The sequence below is a fragment of the Gambusia affinis genome, linkage group LG09 (assembly GCF_019740435.1).
Source record: "Gambusia affinis linkage group LG09, SWU_Gaff_1.0, whole genome shotgun sequence".
NCBI classification, from domain to species: Eukaryota; Metazoa; Chordata; class Actinopteri; order Cyprinodontiformes; family Poeciliidae; genus Gambusia; species Gambusia affinis.
Window position 1 is genome coordinate 23,728,459 of NC_057876.1, and position 24,523 is coordinate 23,752,981.

Consider the following 24,523-nt stretch of genomic DNA (forward strand, 5'->3'; position numbering starts at 1 on the left):
TATTCTATCAAATTAACAAATGCTAAACATTATTTATACATGCTCAGAATTATAAATGTTTATTCAAATTTACCACTTACCTGGTCGGACTCTGTGCTCAGGTGTTTCCTAATCTAGAATCCAGAAACAAAGTCTCTTTGTTTGCTGCCTCTAATTGCTGATTTGTTTATAGCAATTAGTTTTTTCTTACTCATTCTGCTGCATGTTGGCGCGCAAAACATAACCGACAGCATCCGGTTTAGGATTTTCAAAGTAAAGCTCCTCCAGACTCAATACTTAGAACGGACACATTTAAGTATTTCTTGCGCGGCCCGGTACCAATTGGTCCCCGGGTCCGCGGCCTGGTGGTTGGGGACCACTGGTTTATAGTGTCCAAATATCAACCGTCTAGCTACTAATTTAAGGTAAATTTGAAGCATTTAAATGTACTGCTTCTTCATGAGCTCATCTCCTTTGAGTAAGTAGAAAAACAAACCATAAGAATGATGGTGCCACCACCGTGCTTCACAGCTGGTGCAGGGTTCTCGGGTTTAAAAGCCTCACCTTCTCTCCTCCAAGCCTCCTGCATGTGATTGTGGTCGATCTTCATCTAGGTGGGCAACTGCTAAATAAATTGCTGTTGATTTTGGAGCGTTTCTTTCTTGCTCAGGGTGAAGTTTAGCAGAAAAACATGATTTCTAAATTTTCCTAAACATCCCAAACGTTTTCCTTTCGTCTCAGGGTGGCAGAGCGTTGAAATTTGGACGCAGTAAATTCTCATCTAAGCTGGTTGTGGAATAGAGAAAGCTTCAGCATTCAGCTTCTGTCCTAAGTTTTAACATCCGAACAAACAGATTGGACAAATAACCAACCAGAATTATCAGAAAAGGTTTTAGGTTTAAACAAAAACCATGTGGCTGAGGGGCAGTTTGTTAAGAAACATGTTTATAGATGTCTAGTTTTTTCCCGTTTTAAGATGTCAGAGGCTGATTTTCTCTCCATCCTTATTTTACTCTTGTCCTTGAAAACTGGAGCTCAGCTGGAAGAAATTTCTCACTAAAAGTTACAAAATGTCAACATGTTTGAATTTCCCAGAAGCTGCACTGCAAAAACACAAAATCTTGTCAAGTAGTTTGGTCTAGTTTTTAGTGAAAATATTTTACTACACTTAAAATAAGGAAAACATCTAACGTACAAGTAACTTTTCGGTGAGATATGAAGCTTGTTTACAGCCAGTAGTGTCTTAATATTGATGAAAAAGTGATGCTTATAATGAATAAATAAATATTTAGGGATTACTTGTAAGTTTTTGTCTTATTTCAAGTGTTTCCAAGGTACTTGGTAATATTTTGTGGGGGTTTGAGGGTAAATTATCTGTGACGGTTAGGCAAACTTGAAACTCTTTGACTGTAGTTTCCAACAATGTGTGTTGAGAGTTATTAATACCATGCCTGCAGTCAAACACGGTCATGGCAGCATCATTCTGTGTGGATTTTACCTTCAAAACTGATGTAAAATTACAGGCAGAGATTCAAATGCTTCTGCAGTGAAACATCTCAAGTCTGGACATGAAATCAGTAGATCATTTCTAATCTTACCTCTAATCCAGTCTGGCTGTAAATCATAAAATTTCTTTAAAATTTCACTTTTTTGGCTGGTTTTATTACAAAATATCCTTAGTTTATGGGGCTTCCTTCTCAAAACGAAACATAAATCTGCTTTTCATTGATGATTCAAATATTTATCTCTTTATTTCTATTTTGGATCATGCAACAGGATTATTTGTAAAGGTAATCCTCACTTTTACTCAGGATTAAGACTTTTTTCTTTGCTAAATTTATATATAATATTTTTAGTCATGACTGACGCCTCATAAAATAACATTTGAGGTATTTTCCAGCTAAATTATTAACTCTAAATTATTAACTCTAACTCTAAATGGCAAAAATGTAATGATAAAGTGTCATTAAGTGTTTGGGTGCAGACTGGGTAGAAATGGTTGCAGTTAAAAGGGCAGAGACACATGAATGGTGTCAGGCACCCTGCCCCCCCTGCAGAAAGGAAGGGAAGTCTGCGCCATAAATACCCTGTGAAAGTCTGTTCCTCTCAGGATTTACAGCTCTGGAAGGAAACCTTCAATTCAGCCAACATTTGCTTAAACAAGCCGAGACGTTACGTGGAGACAGCTTGATGTCAGCTCATCATAATTTAATACGAGAGCTGGGCAGAGATTTGTTTATTAATGCTTTAATGCAATGTTTACAACTGAGGTTCATTGGAAAAACAACCAGCATAACAAAAGTCATTCTGACTCTTCTTATTTAACCATTTCACACAAGTAAAATATGAACATCTATAGGTTTTAGTTTTTAAATTTAGCTTTAAATATTGATAAATGCAAATGAGTGCACATGTGGGAGAATGTGAACCCAGAACAATAAAATCCAATAGATTATAATCTGATATTTAGGTTGTAGGATGCTAAACTAGATCAACAGAATTCATAGTTGTTTTTTGTTTTGTTTTGTTTTGGGGTTTTTGCATAAAAATGTAGCCAACAAAGATAATTCTGATTTTTTAAAATCAAGAATAAAGCTAATTTTCAGTCAAAAATTGTAAATATCAATAATTTCATTATGCAGAAAAGGATTGCAGCCATTTCATCAACTTAGAAATACCAGAAAACAAATGACCTGCCAAGCAGGTACAATATAAAAACTTAAAATTTTACTAACTGTCTTTGAGCGTTTTTTATCTAGTTTATATAATGCATGAAATTAGACAAAACTAACTTACAAGTAACCTTTCAGAAAGATATAGGAGCTTTTTAAAGTCAATAATTCCTTAATATTGATGAAAAGGTTCTAGTTCCACTGGCAGATTGTTACACTTATTACATGGGGAAAATGTCTTGTTAAAACTGAAATAATCTGCAAATGGAACTAGAACTTTTTTAAAATCAAAATTAAAGGATTATTGAATTAAAACAAGCTCCTCCATCTTCCTGAAAAGTTACTTATGTTTTGTCTTATTTAAAGTATACCAAGATATTTGCATTAGAAACTAAATGACTTCATAAGATTTTGTTTTTGCAGTGCAACTTCTTAATTACATTAATAATTCTGTTCAAACTGAGCTGATAGTGCACTTAATTTATAATAAAAGCCAATAAATTAGGAGTTTTTGTCTTATTGTAGCACGTTTGTGTTTTACAGATTGTATTATTGATCAAGTTGACGTCATGAAATGAAGTAAAGGTGAAAAGTTGGTCGATCCTGCTGATGGGTTTGGTGAAAAAGAGCGACATCTTGTGTTGAGTAAAGGTAAGTCCAGTTGATGAAACAAAAAAAAACAAGTGAGTGTGTGCATGTAAGTGCATTTCTGTTATATTTGTTTTAAAAGTGCTAAATTCTGTCAGCAGAAACTGACCAAACAAAACAAAACAAAACAAAACAAAACCCTCCAGGTAATTTGAATGCGCCTGGTTCCTTCCCTGCCTCACACAGCGCCGTGTTTGAGTTCCTCCAAACAGAAGTGGGCCGTTTGCCTTCCCCGGGATCCGTAAACAGGGTCGACACAAACGGGGTCCTCTGCAGTGGGAAGAGGGAAACTCACACCGTCGGGGCGGCTGCACTCTCACTCGGCCGCAGCCTTTGAAGTGCTTCAGAGAGCTGATAATGGAGGCTCCTTACTGCTCCGTCTTTGGTGGAGTGTGGATGTAACAGGCTCCTGATACCCGGCAGCCGTTGTCTAACACAGAAACCTTTCAGGGAAATTAAGAGTGTTTATTTACAGGTGGCTTCAAAGTTTTATTATGACCTACTCTATTTCTATAAATGAGTTACTTAAAATCAAACTTGGAAAAATGGGAAAGAAAACATTTATTTGTAGCCAAAATATTAAAAAGGAAAGTCAAGTTTTAGGTTATCAAATTTAATGCTATTTCTCTGCATATCTGATTAACCAGACAAATAATTTGTTTTATATGTTCTTCCATTTCAAAAGTTTCGATATATGTCACAGATTTGCCTGTGAAGCTTTATAATCTGCACCAAAATGTTTTAGATTTCTTTCCACAAGCTTCTCACAATAGTTTGTTGCAGTTTTGGCCCATTCCTACGAACAAAACACTGCAGAAACACAAACTTTTAACAAGTATTTTGGATCTAAATTCTAGTGCCAATATCTTTGTTCATGTGAAATAAGACAAACTTACTAATAAATAACTTTTCAGAAAGAAATAGGAGCTTGTTTAAGTTAATAATTCTTTATTATTGATGAAAAAGTTCTAGTTCCACTGGCTGATTATTTCACTTATAACAAGAGAAAGAATTGTGAAGTGCACTAGTGCCTCTTCCAGTGAAACATACCCACAACATGATGCTGCCACTACCGTACTTTGGTGGCTTCAGGCTTCCATGATTCCCTGTTTTCCATCTAAATGTAATAACATTTGTTATGGCCAGATAGGACATGTCTCCAAATATTACATGAATAAAAGTGGCACAACTTCAACATATTTTACTCTAGTAAAAGAAAAAAGTCACTTATAGTGACTGCATTTAATCATATTTTCAAATTTATGGATATTTATACGCTGCAAAACGGTCTGGTTTCTGGTGCAAATGTATTCATACACTTGAAATAAGACGAAATTAACTCACAAGTAACATTTGAGCCAGATATAGGAGTCAATAATTCCTTAATATTGATGAAAAAGTTCTAGTCCCATTGGCAGATTATCTTACTTATAACAACTCATTTTCCCCATATTATGATCATTATGATAGTAAAATGATCAGCCAGAGGAACTACAACTTTTTCAACAGTATTAAGGAATTATTGACTTAAAATATGCTCCTTCTAGTTACTTCTAAGTTAGTCTTATTTCAAGTACTAGATATTTGCAGTAGAAACTAAACAAAAACACTTGGTAAGACTTAGTATTTTTGCAGTGCATTCATACTCTCACTGAACAAACAGCAGAAAAAATTGTAAAAATAACAAACATGACAAGTAGAACAGCTTTAGATTTATTTAAACATCATTAATTTGAATTTATTGCGACAACAATAAATCAAAATGCAATCGTAAGAAGTGTCACAATAAATGATAAACGATACGACGAATGCCCAACCCTACAAAGATGAACCTCCAATCAAAAGCTTGCAATGTCATGATGTCATCAAGTCATTTACAGGCATAGAAATCTAAAAGTTTATCACTCTCATTAGTCTTAAAATATAAATAATTATTCTGATTTACTGTAAAGACAGTGGGGATGATGTATCTTTTGCTACATTTCAGAGAGTAAAGCTCTGATTTTAACTCTACTGAACCATTCTGCAGCACATAGCTCATTAAGGACTCCATATTTGCAGGAGTGTGCTTCCTCCTCCCTCTGCTTCTTGCCCTGGGTGAAACAGCGGGGCATTTGGTTCAGGCCGCAGCCTGCACTGCAGCCCCCAGGCTGTCTGGCCCGAAAAGACAAAGCTTTTGATCAGTGACTTATGGCTCAAAAGCCACAGACTAAACTGTGACACTCGAGCTCCTCTTCTGTGGGAGAATGTCGAGTCACTTAAACTCAGCGCTGGGTTGCATCGTAAACTGCCTCAAAGGGGAACTACTATGAAAAGTTCACATTTTGCATGTTTTTGTACTGTTTTTAAAAGGCGCTTATTTGACAATAAGTTATTGTGTGTTTTTCAGCCACATGGAATCATTTTATAGCACAATCAAGTAATTATGTTTCCTTCAATTGTTTTAAGAATCAAGTCAACATCAAGTATGGCTTAAAATGAAACTGACTTTGTAATTTAACACCTTTAAATTTTGCCTCTGTCTCTTTAAAAATGTCTTGCTCTTTCCAACACTCCACCTTCAGGAAGTCATCACAACATCGCTCCTCTATTCTCCCTTTAACAACGTTTTAACTAAAAGTAGCTAGTATAATGAGCTGCACCGCTACCTAGCAACCGCAGCAAAGCCCAACCTGTCGCTTAGCAACCGAAGTTCAGTTCCAGCACATTTGGCCAGTGTTTTGTTGTTGACTTGTTGTATTCTTGTTGGTTGTGCAGGAGGCTCTACTTCTGCTTTTCAAAGATGTACAGTTGCATAATTACACATCTGCTTGGACACATTTTCTTGAGCGAGTGTAAACGTTGAGTTGGGGGACATAGCTTATTCGGATTTAAAGTTACTAGAGGCGCTAAAGCTCAAAGCAGGCAGAGCTGACCAGACTGAAATTTTATTTATCTAAGAATTATTTTGTGCAAAAAATATAATGAACAGGTTTTGTATGGAACAATAAACCGACCCTAACATGTTCAAGGAACCATAAAAGGTAACATTTAAGATTTAAAATCCTGTAATTGGCTGAGAACTTACTAAAAAATAAAAAACAACTAAACAGATCATGGCTAAACATTATAAAGATGCAGTAAGAACTGAAAACTCTTGCTGTTTGTGAGTCAAACATCCTCCCTGTGTAAATACGCCCGGGATGATCTCCAAGGACTTGCTTGTTTGTACCTGCTGTGTGATTCTGCTCGTCCCCTCGGCAGGACACCCTGTAGCTCCTCTCACTTCAAAAGGCTGCTGCACCTCTAATCAGATAATATTCTTGTCCGCCTTGCCTCCCCTTTGAGTCCAGTCTCCTCTCTGTTGACCTGGATCAGGCAGGCTGTTCCTTACGGCCCCTTTGGCCTTTCCTCCTCTTATCAGTGCGATGGCCGATCCGTGATAAGACGAGCCTGAGGACACAGGGAGGGAGCCGTCCGCTCTTCCACAGCTGCATAACTTTAAGGCAACCGTGGTCTAAGTTTTGTGTTGTGCCAAATCGACAGAGCAACCACGGTTATTATAGTTTTTTTGTTTTTTTATTGTACTCTCGTCTTATTTTGTTTTTGTTTGTCTAATTCAGTTAGTTTTTATTAGTTATTACTCTGCAACAACACAAAGTCTTATCATTTTGATCTAGTTTCTAGTGGAAATATCTCAGTACACATTAAATAAGACAAAACAAAACTTGTCAGGATTAACCTTATTAATCGTTTCAGTTACAACAAAGTCCTTCTCTTTGGTTTTTATTATGCTGTTTGTTCTCTAAAAAATTTATTGAGTTTCTCACGTGACATCTGTCGCATACTGAAACTAAAATACAGACATGCATTTACTGATTGCTTAAAATCAATTAATTTAATTGGTTTGTATGTGAGGCTATGAGAGTAGAGAGGGATGCACTACTTTATGTCCACAATCCCAGTAAAACACACAGACTTTGTGGAACACGACCACGACAATCTTAGACGTGGTTGCTTCATTTTCAAGCTTTAATCAGGACAAACCCAAAGTTGGCCGTGTTGAGGCCCCACGTGCCTCGGCTGCGTTCAGGCAGACAGACGGGTGTCCAAAGCCACGACCCTGCCCTGACCCGAGCAAAGGAAATGCTCACGCTGCTCGAGACAAAGCAGGGCACAGGAGAGTCTGAGGGGCTGGCTGGTTCGGCCTCGAACAATGGCTGTGTGCTCTCAGGCCAAACAAAGGCCAGAGAAACGCCCTCCTACCCGCTCCCACATGGCAATAGAGCTGGCATTTCACACCGCTCTGTGAACAGCCATTCACTCGCAGCACTGTTTACCCCGAGTCCGATGGCTGGGTTTAGATATCTGACCTGCCTGACTTCTCTCTCACCAATATAATCCAAAACAAGTCAGGAACGCTTCAGATTCCTGTGAATATTCCTTAATCAATAAGCCACAATGCAAAAACACAAAATGTTACCAAGTATTTCTGGTTTAGTTTCTATGTTAGCACACTGGAAATAGAACAAGGTTAACTTTTCAGCAAGAAATATGAGCTTGTTTTGTAAATAAGTTGCATTGGCAGATTATTTCACTATTAAAATGTGAAAAATGTTGTTAAAAGTGAAATAATCTTTTTTTAAATCAATATTAAGACATTATTTACTTAAAACAAGCTCCTATATCTTGCTGAAAAGTTATTTGAAATATTTTAAATGTACAAAGATATTTAACAGGAAATTAGATCAAAACTACTTGGTAAGATTTTGAGTTTTTCAGGGATATTGATGAAAAAGTATTAGATCCACTGGCAGATTATTTCACTTATGACAGGAGAAAATCTAGTGTAAATATCTTAGTACACTTTGAATAAGACAGAATTAACTTACAGGTATCTTTTTGACAAGATATAGGAGCTTTTTTCAGTAAATTATGACTTCATATTCATTTTTTAAATGCTAGTTTCACTATCAGATTAACTTTTATCATGGGAAAAATGTCTTGTTATAACTGAAATAATCTGCAAGTGGAGCTATTATTTGTTATCAATATTAAGGAATTATTCACTTAAAACAAGCTCCTATGTTGCTGAATTATTACTTGTAAGTTAGTTTTCTGTTATTTAAAGTGTACTAAGATATTTACACTAGAAACTAGACCAAAATGCTCGGCCATATTTAGTGTTTTTGCAGTGTGTATATGTGTGTGTCCTTGGTCCTCTTTAATTTTAGGATTATAGGGTCAGATGGTTAAAGGAACACACTGTATTTTCCAGACACACCAGTCAAAAAATCCAGTGTGAAGAGAAACAAAACCTAAAAGTTGCACTGAGTAACACATTGCTAAACCTGGCAGATCTTAACTTACAATAAAGGAAATGTTTTCATTATTTCATTGCAACATGAAATGCACAGTTTGTACCATGGATCAAGTTGAGGTCGGAGAGTTGGGAGAATCTGCAGCAGCTCTGAATTTGGTGAGAAGAGCAAAATTTTCCCAAGTTATAAGTGAAATAATCTGTCAGTGGAGCAAGAACTTTTTCATAGATATTAAGGAATTACTGTCTTAAAAGAAGCTCACGTGTCTTGCTCAAAAGTTACTTGTAAGCATAGTAAGTAACACGTTTATTCAATTACTTCTACTTGAGTAATTTTATGATGAAGTATCGCTACTCTGACTTGTGCACAATTTCTGGATTTTCTACCCACTGAAAGAAGAACAAAAATTCACCAGACACAGACACACACCTGCAGTTTTTGTTAAAGTTTCATAATTTATTTATTGCTTAATTTAGTTATTTTATATATTTATATGAATTATTGTAATTTTGTTATTTAAAATGCCCAAATTTCCACTGAGCATTATTGATAATTTGATCAGTTACTCTATACTTAAGAAGACTTTTTACCTGCAAGAGGAACCTGAACTTTTTCATCGATATTAAGGAATTATTTACTCAAAACAAGCTCCTATATGTAGCTGAAAAGTTACTTCTTAGTTAGTTTTGTCTTATTTCAAGTGTACTAAGACATTTGTGCTGTGGAAAGACCAAAAATACTTGGTAAGATTCTGTGTTTTTGCAGCGCAGCCTATTAGTAACATGGTTGTAAGACGAACAGCTCCCTGGGGAACGGGACCGCGACCAGACCCTCCGTCTGGGTCAGATCCCCTCCAGCCAGGGCAGAGAGAGGGGCGGCCGCATGACCCTCTCCGCCCTCCGCGGGCTGCTCCTCCTCTCTACCTGTACGCAGCTCGGATCAAGGTGTGGGGGCCGCATATCAAACGGGGCCCGGCCTTTGATGTGGATGGAAACACAAACACTGATTTGAGCGGAGTCGTAACAGCTTATTTGTTCCCTTTAGTCATTCATTGAGCCGCTTGTTGAATGTGTATGCCTTCAAAGGAGCGGTGCATGCAGCGGCGCTACAGTAGCCGAGGAGGCCCTGAGAGCGGCCTGGCCTGGAGAGGTTGCAGGGAGGCCATCTGGCTTCCTGTTCCTTAGATTTGGTATTGATTTATTGACTGTACAGGGGAAGATAAGAGGGGCGCAGCTGCCAGAAGTTTTCCTCTGCCTCCTCGAACACAATTGACCTGCTGCTCATCTGTACTGACTGAAGAGGTAATGCTTAATTGCTGAAATAATAGAAATGAAAAGGTTATTTGCTTCCATTTCATTTCAACAAGAAAAACAAAACACAATTGTTTCTGAATGCAGAAGATTTTTAGTTTTTATCTTATTTTGAAGTATTTTAAGTGCTTTTGAAATGTGTTCACACCTCTTCTTACCAAGTATATTTATCCTAGTTTCTGACATGCCTGACTTCTCCCTCGCTAGAAACTCTTTAAAAATAATCCAGAGCATGATGTTTTCAATTTAGGAATGCTCAAAATTCCAGCAAATATTCTTTAAATGCGTGTAACCAACAGGCCACACTGCAAAAACGCTCCACTGGCTGATTATTTCACTTTTAACAAGAGAAAAATGTTAAAACACAATAATCTGCCAGTGGAACTAGCACTATTTTTTAATCAATATTAAGTCATTGTTTACCTAAAATAAACTTCTATGTCTTGCTGAAGAGTTACTTGAAACTTAGGTTTTCTTTTAAGTGTATTAAAACATTTAACAAGAAATTAGACCAGAAATACTTGGTAATATTTTGTGTTTTTGCAGCGATAAACTGAACAGCGATAAGCTGTGTATACACACCAGGTAGAAAAGAGAGGATAAGTGGTTTTTAGGCATATTTGCTAATTAAAGTCTGAAAAGTGTGGCACGTTTTTGTATTCAGGCCTCCCTGATTTGATGCTGTGCAAAACCACATTTCCAGAACCAGAACTCCAGCTGTGATTCTTTTGACATTCGTCTTGAGTTTAGGTGAGCTTCGTTCTGCCAAAGTCTAAAAAACACAATTTCATAACTGCTGTGTTTCTGTTTAATAAGAAATCCAACTAAAATCACACTTCAGTAAGTTTGTTCATGTAAAACGTCACGTAAATGTAAACATATGAGATGTATTCACGTTTCAGCCGCATCGTCATCATCCATCAGAGGAGACGTCGACGTCTCATTCAGGCGTTGGAGCCACAAACTTTGGACTTTGTTACGAACACATGCAGAGTTTTGGGAAAATTATAGTCAATCATACATAAGAGTTATGGATTCAACACTTTTGAATGACAAACTAAACTTTTCATGAACTGGAGCGCGTTCTCCAGTGAGGCCAGTTTTACAAATGATCGAGCTGCTGATATTTACAAATGGACTTGATCCGAAAAGTGTTTTCATTGCAGTTTTACACGAATTTCAATACGGCTGAGAAACCACCTCATCCTAGCGCAAAATCTTTTATCAAAAAACTTGAGTTTTTTCAAAATCGGCGTGTTTCCATTGAGCGGAATAATTTTTGTAAATCTAATTTGCTCAATTTTGTGGTTAATGGTAACACCGTTCGTGTTTTAGCAGGAGAGTTCAACAACTTTTTTTATTGAATTTAAGCCCTGGACTTTAACTAGGCCATCACAACCCATGAATATGCTTTGATCTAATTCTGGCTGTATGTTCAGGCTGGTTGTGTTTTCAGTCTCAACTCAAAACTTCAAATCAACTCATAGGGGTTTATTTTTTCTTTCTGAAGATATTTTTGCTCTAAATTTGTTCACAACTCTCCCTGACTTGGTCTTTGTGATGCTTTCTTCACCTTCACAGACCAATTGCAGATTAAATTACACAATGCATTCTTTCTTACTACAGTTTTTTTAAAGGAGGTTGCATCCAAATGCAGATTTTTATTTGCTAAAATAAATTCAAACCATGTGTCATTTCCCTTCTCCTTCACATTTATGAACTACTTTGTGTTGCTCTGTCACATAAAATCCTATTTAAATAAGTTGAAGTTTGTGTTTGCATAGCGACAAAATGCAAAAAAATACTTTAACAGTGCCCCCAGAAAACATTCGTAAAGTATTTACAGGTCTGTCGTGATAAAGATGCTTCCCAGTAATGAGGCGCTAAATCCCATTTATTATTCCTAACAAATCCTGACGGCCTTTCACAGTTTGCATCATCGGGTAAATCGCAAAATCTGAATTAGGCCTCTTCGCATAACAAGTCTCTCAGTCCTGTTAAGTGAGCCAGGACCAGTTTGGCCAGAGCCTCACATTTAGAGGTGTGAACGTGGCACGACAGTGAATTGTACTCATCCCTGATTTTTTTCTTTTCTCACCAACACTCCCCCTCCTCCATTAAAACAAAAAAGACCAGCACACACAAGCAGACTCCCCATCCCCCGCCCTTTCTTCCCTTTCCCCTCCCCTGCCAACACAAGTCTGTGATGTGACAGTCTTAGATAAAAAAAGGCGAGAATTTTATTGCAGCAGTCTGTGAGGTTGGCACCAGACCTCCACTGTGACCCACCGCCGCCGGTTCCCTAGTGTTGGGCGCCCTCTGCTGACCGCGTTCTCTCGGGTTCCTGCACTTCAAAGTGGGAGATCAAGGGCCGACTTGCGCATGACATCCAGAGAATGACAAAACCACAGCCAGCCTACGACTGCTGCAAGGTGCCTGCTGCAGAGACACAAAGGCATGCAGGCAGCTCCCGCACTGGTTCTCCTCACGGAGGAGTGGGAGGCGGGGGCTTTAAAATACAGGAAGGAGGCAGTGCAGCGACTGTGGTGGGCAGAGGCTACATGAGGGGAAGTGGAAGGACAGCAGAGGAGACAGGCTGGCAACAGATTGTCTGAGGTGTCCTGTTTGATTGCTGAAGCATTGATTGAGAAGATTCATCACTTATCTTTAAAGATGACCTATTATGCTTCCTTGAACTGATTAGGATCGGTCTGTGGTCAAAACGAAACATGTCTATTACATTTCTTTTGCACAAAATGATTTTTAGATAATGAGATTTTAGTCAGGTCAGTTCTGCTTATTTTGTTTTAGGGAGTCTTCTCAATCTAAATCCAAATAAGCTGCTGCTGGCCACGGGCAAAAAAATAAACCTTTACACTCGCATGTGAAAATGGCTGCAAACAAATGTACAATTATGAAATTGTACATCTTTGAAAAGCAGAAGTGGAGCCTTCTGCACAACCAACAAAAATGGAGGAAGTGGTTTCTGGGTGGTAAGTCGACACCAAAACTCTTATCTTGTCCAGTAGCCATTGTACAGCAGATATAGAGGTAAAAACAGCTGATCAAACCTGCTGGAGCTTCACTGGCGTTGCTAGGAGAGGGGCAGTGGCTGCTAAATTGTGACGTTACATTCTGGAGGTTTTTGAAACGGCTCATTTTCCAGACATAAAAACATTACCTTACTGCCGAAAACTGTCTGGGTGTTTTTTGACCTGTTTTAAGAACCATCTGAGACCCAAATGGAAATACAAAACGTGAATTTTGCATAATAGATCCCTTTAAAACATCAGAGTATCAATACATGACAGTGAGGTCAAACAGCTTTCTGATGGTATTTACCGGAATATAAATTGCACTTCATTCATAATTTGTTTGGTTCTTCAAATTGTAAATTTTTTCCTCTTCATGATGCATTTTTTGATTGACACAACTTGTACTCTGAGCCGATAGTCAGGATGATCTCAGCTGCCAGCTAAACCTACACTTCTAAAATGAAAGAACGCAGGCATTTCAGGTTAAAAGCAGAAATGAAACTTTGTCAGTGGAGCTAGTACTTTATTGAAATTACGTTATTATTTACCTAATAAAAAGCTCCAACATTTTGTTGAAAAGTTCCTTGTAAGTTCGTTTTGTCTTATTAAGTGTGATCATATATTTACACTAGAAACTAGACCAAATGTAATATTGTGGATATGGGTGTGTTCTTGGCTATATTTTTTTTTAAACCGAGATTCATTCTGCTTTTTCAAGTTTACATTGGAAATGCATGTTTTCTTTTATTTTAAGAGTGTGGGGTCAGTTTTTTAGGGAGCAGGAGAGAATCATCCTGTACTTTCCAGAGTTTAAGTCGCATCAGTCAAAAAATACAACGTGACAAGAAACATGTAACTGGACTACAAGTCACATTGTAAGTTAGTTTTGTCTTATTTAAAGTTTTCCCCTAGAAACTAGACCAGAAATAGTTGGTAGGTTTTGTATTTTTGCACGGAAGCCCTAGAAGCCGGAGTGAGGGGAAGTGGGACAAGCGGCGTCTTGTGATCAGCCCGTCATTTCCTCTCCTCAACTCTGTTGTTCCTGACAAAGGGCTTTGAGAAGGAGCCAAGTGGCCCTGGCAGTGACAGTAGGTGGGCTCCTCGTGTAGATCTGGTGAGACCGTCAGAGGGGGGAGAGAAGGTCGGGTTGAGCCCCTGGCAGGCCGAGACGAAGAGAAAAACAAACACGGGGATGAAACAAGACGGCGAAATCCTGTCCCTGGTGGCGAATACACTTCACAGCAAACCAGAGGTGATTTACGGTACAGTAAAGAAAACAATCTAAATGATGACAAATCTGTCTGGTGCAGACTTATGATGGCAGCGTGACTGCAGATCTTGAAAGAAAGAGGAAATGAGAGTATTTAAAATTGAAACTCTCCTTTCGCCACACTACAACCACAAACTTCTGTGTTTTATTGATGTTTTAAATGACAGACCAAAACACGCAACACGTAGTTGTTAAGTGGAAATAGAATGAAATATTGTTTTCTACAGAAAATAACCTGAAGTGTGCCGTGCACTTCTGCAGGCGCCCATTTTTATTGATACTCCCATAAAAATCACCTTGAACTTTTGATCAAAATATATCTAGATGTTATAAAGGCCTAGTCAAAGTCCACACTTAACTAAATTAGTGGAAGGAACTGAACATTTCCGTGGGTTATGTTGAAAATATTTCAGTTAGATGCTGCAGCAAAACACAGATTAACCAAATGTTGACTCAGAGAGGCTGCATATAAATGCACACCACACTTTTTAGATTTTGAATTTGTAAAATATTATGAAAAATTTGCTTCTACTTCACAATTATGTGGTATTTTCAGTGGTGTCACATAAACTCTCATAAAAATATAGAAGTTTGTGGAAAATGTGACAAAGTTCAAGGTTTATGGATGTGTTATCCAGATACGGTAGCTGGTGTAATAAAGATAAAGGTTATAAAATAAGTTACCTCTCTCAATCCAGAGGGTATAATAACCTGAAAATGAAAATGAAAATGTGGAGTTAAAATTAGTAAAGAAATTGTTTAAGATTTATTGATAGAACTGAAGAATAAAATAAAGTTGTAAATTATTCCACTTATTGTCTATACCCACTTATCCTACTAGGGGTCTAGTAATAATAATAATTTCATAATTAAATGTATTTATAATCATTTTTATGTGTATTAAGCATACATAAATGTTTAAATATTGTATAAATTCCCTATAATAAAATGTCAAACAATAGATTCAATGTTTATTTAAACTATTTCCAGGTTCCACGGTTGAAGTGGACTATTTCAAGCTATCACTGTGATTCTTCAAACCCCAACATTTGATCGGTTGACCGGGGCAAAACGTTCGTTTCAGATCATTTACATTGATTAGAGCAGTTTAAGCCCCACCTTTTAACTTCTATAGATAAGGCTGACAGCAACACAGAACAGTTTAATAATAAATAAATACTACTAACATGTATCCTGTGGATGGTAAAATATAAAACCTTTTGATGTATGGAGGACCAGAGCTGACATAATTAAAAATAAAAGCAGAAATATATGTATTTTGTGTTTCCTTTTCCCTATACATGTGTTTTCATTAAAAATGTATATATTTTATTTTTTATTTTCCTTATAAATGTGTTTATATCACTAAATGTATATATTCTTTTTCTTTCCTTTTTCCTTTATAAATGCGTTTTCATCCAGAACTGTAGTTTGTGTATGTTATTATTAAATAGCCTAAACATTTTTTTTGCATTCAGTTTTGAACATTTGCACCTTTGAACCGCCATATTTATTTGCCTGCGTTCATCCTTAAAACTGTCCATTTATTTGTTGTTTAAAAGTAGGTCAAGGTGCGCCCTCTAGCGTTTAACTGAGTTCTCCCACATGATCAAATCAAAGTGACGTGAATATTTTTGTCACATAACACCACAGGCCAGCGCAGGACACACACACACCTTCCCGGTGTTTAAAATTAGATGTGTGTGTCCCATCCACGCAGGTCGCTGGTTGTCCCTCGAAGAACAGCGAAACCCAGCCGGAGGGTCGAGTTCCGAGTTCAGGCTAACGGACCAGAGAAATGGTGGTCTCGGTGAAAAACGACACCCGGCTGACCAGTTCTCAGAGCTTCCTCTGCTCTGGTTTCGCTGGTTTCTTCAGCAAAACCGTCACGTCTCCTCTGGAGGTGGTGAAGATTAAACGTCAGGTGGGAACTTTTCACGGCAAAGGCGGATTCCTGCAAACTTTTATCGTCATCTACCAGAATGAGGGACTTCGAGGATTTTGGAAAGGGAATATGGTCTCCTGTCTCCGGCTGTTTCCATATACAGCAGTTCACCTCACCACATACAAGAAGTAAGTTTAGCAGGGAAATATAAAATAATAGGATTAACTGTCGCAAATTATCTTATTTTATAGCTGCTTGTGTTATTATTCATCTATTACTTCACTTTTAGTACACACTGATTTTGCAAATTGACGCTATTATCAATATGAATGAAGCATTTTAACACGTGTTATGTTTTAAAATGAAAAAAGGTTGTTTTGTTATTGTTTTGTCGTTTATTTTACATATACGGAAATACTTCCTGGTTGACCGTACGAGACGAACCCTCTTGTTTCCAGCCAATCAGAAGGCTCCATTTCCTCAGTCCATTTTTAAACAGGAAGCTGTTTCGTTTGCCCGACGTTTTGTCTGGCAGGTTATGATAATAGGTTTAATCGGTACTTTATAGAAAATATATTCACCAGAAGCAGAAATACAGTATATAAAACCATTTTAGAGGTGTTAAAAAAAACAAAACAATTTTATATTTTTGTCTATTAACTTCAGCTTCTGCGGATTGAATAAAGTTAATGCAGTGAGTTTAACAAAACGTTTACATTAGGACTCAAACTTTCATCAGCTATATGTAGATTGATAAGATAACTATTAAACAACTTGTAAATTATCTGTTGATTTAAAAAAAAGAAACATAAGTTAAAAATAATGGTTGAAACTGTTCAACAGTGAAGTAAAATCTATATCACTACCTTAAAATATTTGAAATTGATAAGAAATCGTCATTCTACAGATACCAAAAAAAACAAAAAACATTATTTTAATATTTTAGAATTTTCTTATTAATTTTATTACATTTCATGTTGAAAATGTTCTTCCTTACTTAAATGATGTAATTAAATACTGTGAAATTAGTGATTTTCTGCAACATGAACATGATTGAACATGATATTACTGTGATTTTAAATATATTTGACAAAATAAATATTAATCACAGAATTATTCAGCTGCAATAAAGAAACGGTTTCATGTTTAAGTTGTTTGGGGGTTCTAAAACGTGCTAAATGGGGAATTCCTGCCTGTGAGACTGAATTGAGGGCAAACGGATTGAAATCACATGTGCTGGGTTACCAGAGGGCAAAACAAACTGCTGATCTCTGACAGCATGGATGCAGGGAAAAAAAGCATTAAGCTGAGCAGTAATCCAGCAAGGAGCAATAAATCCGGCTGGTCATGCTTTTTAACACGTTTGAATTCCTGGTTTTATAAACATAAGTTATTCAGTGCTCACCTTTTCCTGTCTAGAAGCGACAGCAGCAACTGTTCAGTACTCTGTGTTCCAGGAAAAGAAACCTCCTTCCTCTTTCAGCTCATGTTTTTTTATTTAAATCATATTTCCTGCTGAAGGTTTTGGGTTATCGGCCTGAAAAGTAAAATACTGAGCATAAACGTCCACACATTTTATTTTTTACATTTAAACAACAGTTTTAGTTTTTACACCAATGTAGAAAGTGCTTAATATATTAAACAAGAGCCACAACACTTGTTCAATCTACGCAGATAAATAAATAAGAGATTTTAAAAATGTTACTGACTTATTTTAATAATCGATCATGCCATCGGTTATTCTGAAAATTAATTGATGAGTAGAATTGGCACATTTTCCAATTTTTATAACTAAAACTAAAACACTTAAGCCTTTTTCATACAGCATAAGAAATATAATAAAAGATACAGATAATTTTTTTAAATAAGACGTAAACATTACTAAAATATGATAAAATTAATGTGAAGCTAAAACTGCCACTTGAGGAGTTTTGAGTAAAACATATTTACAAAGGTGTTTTATATAATTTTTTATTTATTCAGGAACAATTTCTTGAGACTCATTGTCTCTTTTACAAGAGATATATATTACACACATCACAAAAAACAAATTAAAATGATTTAAAAAATGCAAAATGTATATATTTTTAACAGATTTTGTGTAACTACTGGTCTGAATATATTGCTTTTTCATAAAATTTTTGAGTCTGCATACTCCAGTTAATCGATTACTAAATTACCAGATAACTTCAAAGATCGATTCATCACTGTTCATTACTGTCGCCTGTTTGTGTGCAGGATCGTCCACCTTCACATGGATGAGCTGGGCTTTATCTCCCAGTGGAGGGCCATATTAGCCGGCGGACTGGCTGGCGTCGCTGCCGCTCTGCTCACGTATCCTCTGGAGGTGGCGGAGACCCGACTGATCGTCCAGAACTGCAGACAGCGGACCTACATCGGCGCGACTCACACCATCTCAAAGATCTACAGGAATGAAGGCCTGTCTGCTCTCTACAGAGGATTCTCCCTCACCGTTCTGGGTACGCACTCATTTGCTCAACACATGCATCTGACATCCATCCATCCATTTTCTGTTCACTCTTGTCCCTAATGGGGTCGGGAGGGTTGCTGGTTCCTCTCCAGCTACGTTCCAGGCGAGAGCCGGGGTACACCCTGGACAGGTCGCCAGTCTGTCGCAGGGCAACACAGAGACATACAGGACACACAACCATTCACACACACACTCACACCTAGGGAGAATTTAGAGAAACCAATTAACCTGACAGTCATGTTTTTGGACTGTGGGAGGAAGCCGGAGAACCCGGAGAGAACCCACCATGCACAGGGAGAACATGCAAACTCCATGCAGAAAGACCCCCGGCCGGGAATCGAACCCGGGACCTTCTTGCTGCAAGGCAACAGCTCTACCAACTGCACCACTGTGCAGCCCATGCATCTGACATTGATACTAAATTATTTTCCACTTCCTCCATCTTCTCCGCCTGCAGGTGCGGTTCCCTTTTCAGTCGGATGCTATGCGGTTTACATGAATTTGGACAAGCTGTGGCAGGAGCCGTCGTTTCGCTTCACTCCTCTGCAGAACTTCATTAATGGCTGCATTGCAGCGGGAGTGGCTCAAATGCTCTCATACCCCTTTGAGACCGTTAAACGGAAAATGCAGGTGAGTAACGAGCAGCTTAACTAATTTAATTTTGTGTGTTTTTTCTCAATTTTGTGTTATTTTTATAAATTTGTTAATAAATAATATAAATGTCACAAATTGAACCCTGCGAACAGGAATAATAATTCCTGAGAAAAATGTGTCAAAATGGGTTAAAGGAGAAGAAAGTTGTATAAATTCACACATGAAAAGGAAAATATAAAACTCCGATATTGTTTTAAGTTTTCTTGAAACTGATTGTGACGAGGTGGATCCACCTTTGAAATTAAACAATATCAGAGTAAATAAAATATTAAACATTATGTTTTGAGAGAATTTGAAAATTAGGCTTTGCAAAAAAAAAAAAAAAGAATTACTTATCATTGGAGAAAGGCAGACAAATTACTTTTGTCATTTAAAAACAATTAATATTTGTCCCACCGGTGCAGGTGATTGGTTCAGAGGGAGAATTTCTATTTTTATTTTTGAGAAAATTTATTCCAAGCAAAGTCGTTTTAAAATGGGAAATGCTAAATACAAAATAAAGTATTTTTCCTTCTGTTTTTTTATCTACCCAGTGACTTTTCCATATCTGATTTTAATTACTTTTATTAAGCTTCATTAAATAAAGAAACTAGTTTTTCTAATTTATTAAATAGAATCTCAAGGAATTTGCAAACTGAATTTCTCTATTTTTATAAGACAAATATGCAAAACAATTTTTAAATGTTGGCTCTATGTCGGTTTCCCACACAGAATATGACTAGTTTAGAAGTTTAATAAAAAATATTTGATGCACAGGTGAGAAAATTCACAGTACAATTTCAGTATCACAAGAGCCTGTTTACAGGAACTACCATGAAGCTTCATGAACGCCAGACTGCTGCTCACATCGAAAACACGCTGCTAACAGCACTAAATAATGCTAAATATTATTTAGTGCTATAATGTAATTTAATACTTTTCCATGACATTAGATCTTAAACCAAATCGACACATCTGTGGCAGATGGAAACCGCTCATCTGAGGAACAGATCCTTCGTTTGATGCAAAAGTTGTTGCCACAAAGTTTTCTGAATGTCCTTGTTTCTCTTCATGCTGTTTTTGTTTGTTTAATTACATGAAATTTTCAACTAAATCAGAAAATATTCAAAAGAAAAGTGCGACTTTTGTTAAATATGAAATAATCAACAAGAGATTCATTTAAACTTTTGTTAGTTTATCACGTTATTTCATTCTTTGTTTTGTTTTTTTTGCATCTATAGTGGAGAGATACCAACAAATTTGTCCATTTCTTTATATAATATTGGTCTAAAATCCTCTAAAAATGTCTGACCGCTCTAAAGCAAGTAAGCAACACACCGATCAAGCAATACACTTTTTAAAATCTGTTTACTTACTGGATGTAATAAATGCCACCCTACAAAACGGATAAATAGTGACCCGGTTTGTAAAATGTAACTAACATTTTAGGTTTAATATAAAAGAGTGTTCAGCTGGACAGAAAAGTATAAATATGGTTAGATTAGATCAGATTTTATCCTTCTTCAACTTGTTGCACAAGATCCTGAGAAGCGGCTTTCTTGCCACAGTTTCACCAGAAGGGGGCAGTAATGACGTGTCCAAGTTATTCACTGAATGTAACGCCTTAGAGAGGCCATAAACTAACTGAATGAGGACTTTAACTGGACAGGAAAATAAATCTATGCTTACAAACATGTCTATTACATAAGTATTAGTAAATGTATATTATGTGGAATTGGTTCTGCGTGTTTAATAATCTTTAATTTGCATGCCAGACCTTTCTGGGTTTATTACGAAGGACAAAATCCTCATGGTCCATTGTTCCATAGGGAACAATGGTTCTGCAAAGGACTGGGCACTTCATCCGGGTTTGGTCTGCCTATTATTAGCTGCCACAAGGTTTAACAGCAGCTGGGAATGTGAATGTGCCCCAGGTCCGTCAGACTATAGATAAGTTCTCTAAAGATAGACTGTCAGATAGCAGCAGCTCTGAGGGCTGTGCATTTCCAGATAATACAACCTACGCCGCTTTATTATACAGTTTTTATTGAAATGCTTCCATTTAATGAGAAGCGTTCGGTTAAACGTTAACCCACCGAAGAGAAAAGATTAAAAAGATGCTTCCAGATGGACAGGGTAATGATTTAAGATGAGAGCTGGACCGTTTAGCTTAACGAGTACATGTGTCAACTGCAAATTTTAAGACGCCCACATGTGACCTCAGCAGCCGTAACGCCCACATGCCGGCCGGATGGATGTACAACAGAACCTACGCGAACTCAGAGACACTGAGGGCGCTAATGGCGGCTCAGGAAGTTAAATATCTGGAAGTCCAGCGGAGTCAGAGGGGAGGAAACATGTTGGAGGTGAAATGACGGCTGCAGCCTAGAAAAGGCGATACAGGAGCTTTGTCTGGAGAGTTTTTAAACTTTTTTCTCCTTACAAATTTGTTCTAGAGGTTTAAAACTTTAAAGGATACATGTGAGGTTCAGTCTGTGGTTAAATAAAGAGAAAACAACTCAAGTTTTGTGGCAACATTTACTCCTCTTTATATCTGGTTGATGATATCTTCCCTTTCTTAGCTTTGCCCCAAACATTTTTACACCGGCTTGTTTTACTTGAAGATGTTTTAACAACAAACACAATTCAAGCAATCTTTCCAGAGAAACATTTTCCAGAGGAAATATTCCAGAGGAACTTCCTCCTAAACGTAAATGTCCAGATTTCTTTAGTTGTTGGTAGTTTGTTTTTTGTTTGTTTCTCCTTTGGTGCTTTAGAAATATTTCAATAGTTTTATTGTATTGCCATAATTTCCCATTGAAAACGGTGCTTCAATACATACAATACAAAATAACAAAACTTTTTCAACCAATACACTTTAGAAAATGTCCTGTATGCTCACTCTAAAATATTTTTGCAACATATCCTGCTTATAAAATGGGGAATATCCCATTTTGAGGTGTAAAGATACATACAAACTGCAGAAATAAATCTGTTTTCTACACATTCTTCAAAACATGTTTACATTTCATACTTGAAAATGACGACAGATATTTAAAAAACAATCTTGACGTTTTAACTTATTGGAATAGAAACTTTTTTTTTGCCAATTCACTAATTTTTTAATTTCTTTTTCATTATTTTCTCAGGCACAGAGTTCTCGTCTTCCCCATTTTGGTGGTGTTGATGTCCACTTCAGTGGACCGATGGACTGCTTCATGCAGATTATTAGAAACAAAGGCGTTCTGTCGCTGTGGAACGGACTAACGGCCAACATGATAAAGGTGCCTCCATGCTTGACTGTGTCATAGATTCATTTGGTTAGAAAACTGATTTCTGTGTAACAAATAGCTCCCACTTGCCAAAGGAAAGATTTGTAACGCATGATCTATGCAAAGGCAGGAGTGACGCAGAGTGTCCACTGCAGGAGAACAAGGTGGAACAGCATGCTCCAGTCTCCAATTTCAGCTGCAAATATCTTCAGAGCTGAACATTGTCTCACACATGATGATCTAATTTAAAACAAGACCGCTTTAAGTTCTAGAGAAACAATCATTAAGACTTAAAAGCGCACATTTGAGATAATTTAGGTCAAATTTCCAGTTGTTTTAACACTAATCAGATCAAAACTCTGTCGTTCCCTCACAGATTGTTCCTTATTTTGGTCTTCTGTTCGCCTGCTGCGAGATGTGCAAGCAGGTGTGTCTCTACCGTAACGGCTACATCGTCTCACCTCTGAGCTACCAGCCCACGCCGGGGGTCGACCAGAGCCTCGGGCCGCACGAGCTGGAGGAGGTCAGGCGCTACTGGAAAAACAGGAACTTTGGGTCAAGGGAGTCCTCTTTTGGGAACCGCTGGTGAAGCTGGAAATGCGTCCCGCTGACAAAAAAAAATGGAGGAAAAATCAAAAACATTCACTAGACCCTCCAAGAGACTGAAACTAGGAGTGTTTCAGAGTTACATCATTTTTATCTGACAGTATTGAGCATAAATTGTGAGCAATTTATGACTGCTTTATGTAAAAACCTGTGCCTTTGGTGTTGAATATTTATTTTCACTCCTGTTGCAGTTTTTGCTGCGTTAACTTCACACTGTGCCACAGTCTGTTCTGAGGAAGTAGACTTTAACTGTGATGATTGAATCTGAGCATTATGATTGTAAAGAATCAAATAAATGCAACGTTTTCATCCTTCAACAGAAGCAGGCGTTTATCTGCTGACACAAATTCTTACTGAAGGAATCAAACATTAAAAATGTTTACTTTTAACAAAATCTAAGTGTTTATTTTTTTATGTGTACTCCGAAAAGATAGAACTGCATCCAAAAGCTAACGTTTTTAAAAACAAAAAATGAGTTTAATGTCTTAACAGTTGCTTTGTTTTTAAGCAAACTCTTAAAATTCTTCTACAATTTCAATGTATGACACAAAGCAATGTTTTATTGCATTATTTTAGCAACGGTCGACCTTCCAAATTCACATTTTATTTAAATATTTTTTACTAAACATGTTTCTTTATGTGAAACTGCTATATAAAGATAACCGTGTACATCTACACCAAATATATTTAGGTAATAATGACTTTGTACATTAAACTATTTATGGTAGAGTCCAGTATGTTCTGTTTGTAGTTTGTCCTCCACCTTGTAGTATTTTAGGGCAACATAGCACTACATCCTGTATATGGCAAGCCGTCATAACATATATTCATTTTGCAATCCTGCTAGTAAGTTGTTTGGATTTCAGTAGCATTAAAATCACATTTAATATTATTTTTCCAAGAAGGGCTCTAAGTCTCCTATTAAGTGACTGGAATGCTTAATAAATGTATATTTTTTTTACGTTAAAGTTTCATTTAGAGTTGTAAAAAAAAATTAATTCATTCACAATCAGGCCAACATAATTATCACACACAACTGAAGTTTTTGTTAGTTTCATAATCTTCATTTTGAAAGAAATTGATTTGGAAAAATGTCGCTTTTACCTAATTTGTTATTTAGCAATTATGCAGTTTATACTGATTATTTTCATTTTGGTATTTAACATACCAAAATTTCCACATATTTTGGTCCATCTGATGATGCATTTCTTAAATATTAAATTATTGGTGTGTTGAGTACTTGAGTAGCTTTTTCACCCAATAACTTCTTTTTTAGAACTGAGTAATTTCATGGATGGCTACTTTTTACTTTTACTTTAGTTAAAATATGTTGAAGTAGTGCTACTCTTACTCTACCTGAGGAAAGAAGAAAATATGAATTGGAAACGTTAAATTATTTGATAAAATGGCCTGACTTAAGAG

At 36.9% G+C, this 24,523-nt stretch overlaps 1 protein-coding gene and 1 long non-coding RNA gene across 3 annotated transcripts; one reads left to right on the plus strand and one right to left on the minus strand.

The window, feature by feature from the left end:
- Positions 1-9,574: 9,574 nt before the first annotated feature.
- Positions 9,575-17,699, minus strand: LOC122837179. Its single transcript, XR_006371719.1, has 3 exons — positions 17,505-17,699; positions 14,899-14,925; positions 9,575-9,914 (listed from the first exon to the last, which is right to left on the minus strand). It is a non-coding gene; the product is annotated as an uncharacterized LOC122837179 (long non-coding RNA).
- On the plus strand, positions 13,743-23,834 carry slc25a43 (solute carrier family 25 member 43). 2 transcript variants are annotated; one of them, XM_044127347.1, is made up of 6 exons: positions 13,743-14,196; positions 15,935-16,287; positions 18,338-18,579; positions 19,048-19,220; positions 22,373-22,507; positions 22,872-23,818. In XM_044127347.1, the coding sequence occupies exons 2-6, from the start codon at positions 16,013-16,015 to the stop codon at positions 23,082-23,084; spliced, it is 1,038 nt and encodes a 345-aa protein (XP_043983282.1). In that variant the 5' UTR covers positions 13,743-14,196; positions 15,935-16,012; the 3' UTR covers positions 23,085-23,818. The 2 variants fall into 2 exon arrangements, with proteins under 2 accessions (XP_043983282.1, XP_043983281.1); XM_044127346.1 differs by lacking the exon at positions 13,743-14,196 and having other exon boundaries at positions 15,781-16,287; positions 22,872-23,834.
- Positions 23,835-24,523: the final 689 nt, after the last annotated feature.

Coding starts and splice junctions, on each gene's coding strand:
- slc25a43 (XM_044127347.1), top strand. CDS start 16,013: ATGGTGGTCTCGGTGAAAAACGACACCCGGCTGACCAGTTCTCAGAGC. Junction 16,288..18,337: donor CACCTCACCACATACAAGAA/GTAAGTTTAGCA, acceptor GTTTGTGTGCAG/GATCGTCCACCTTCACATGG. Junction 22,508..22,871: donor TAACGGCCAACATGATAAAG/GTGCCTCCATGC, acceptor GTTCCCTCACAG/ATTGTTCCTTATTTTGGTCT.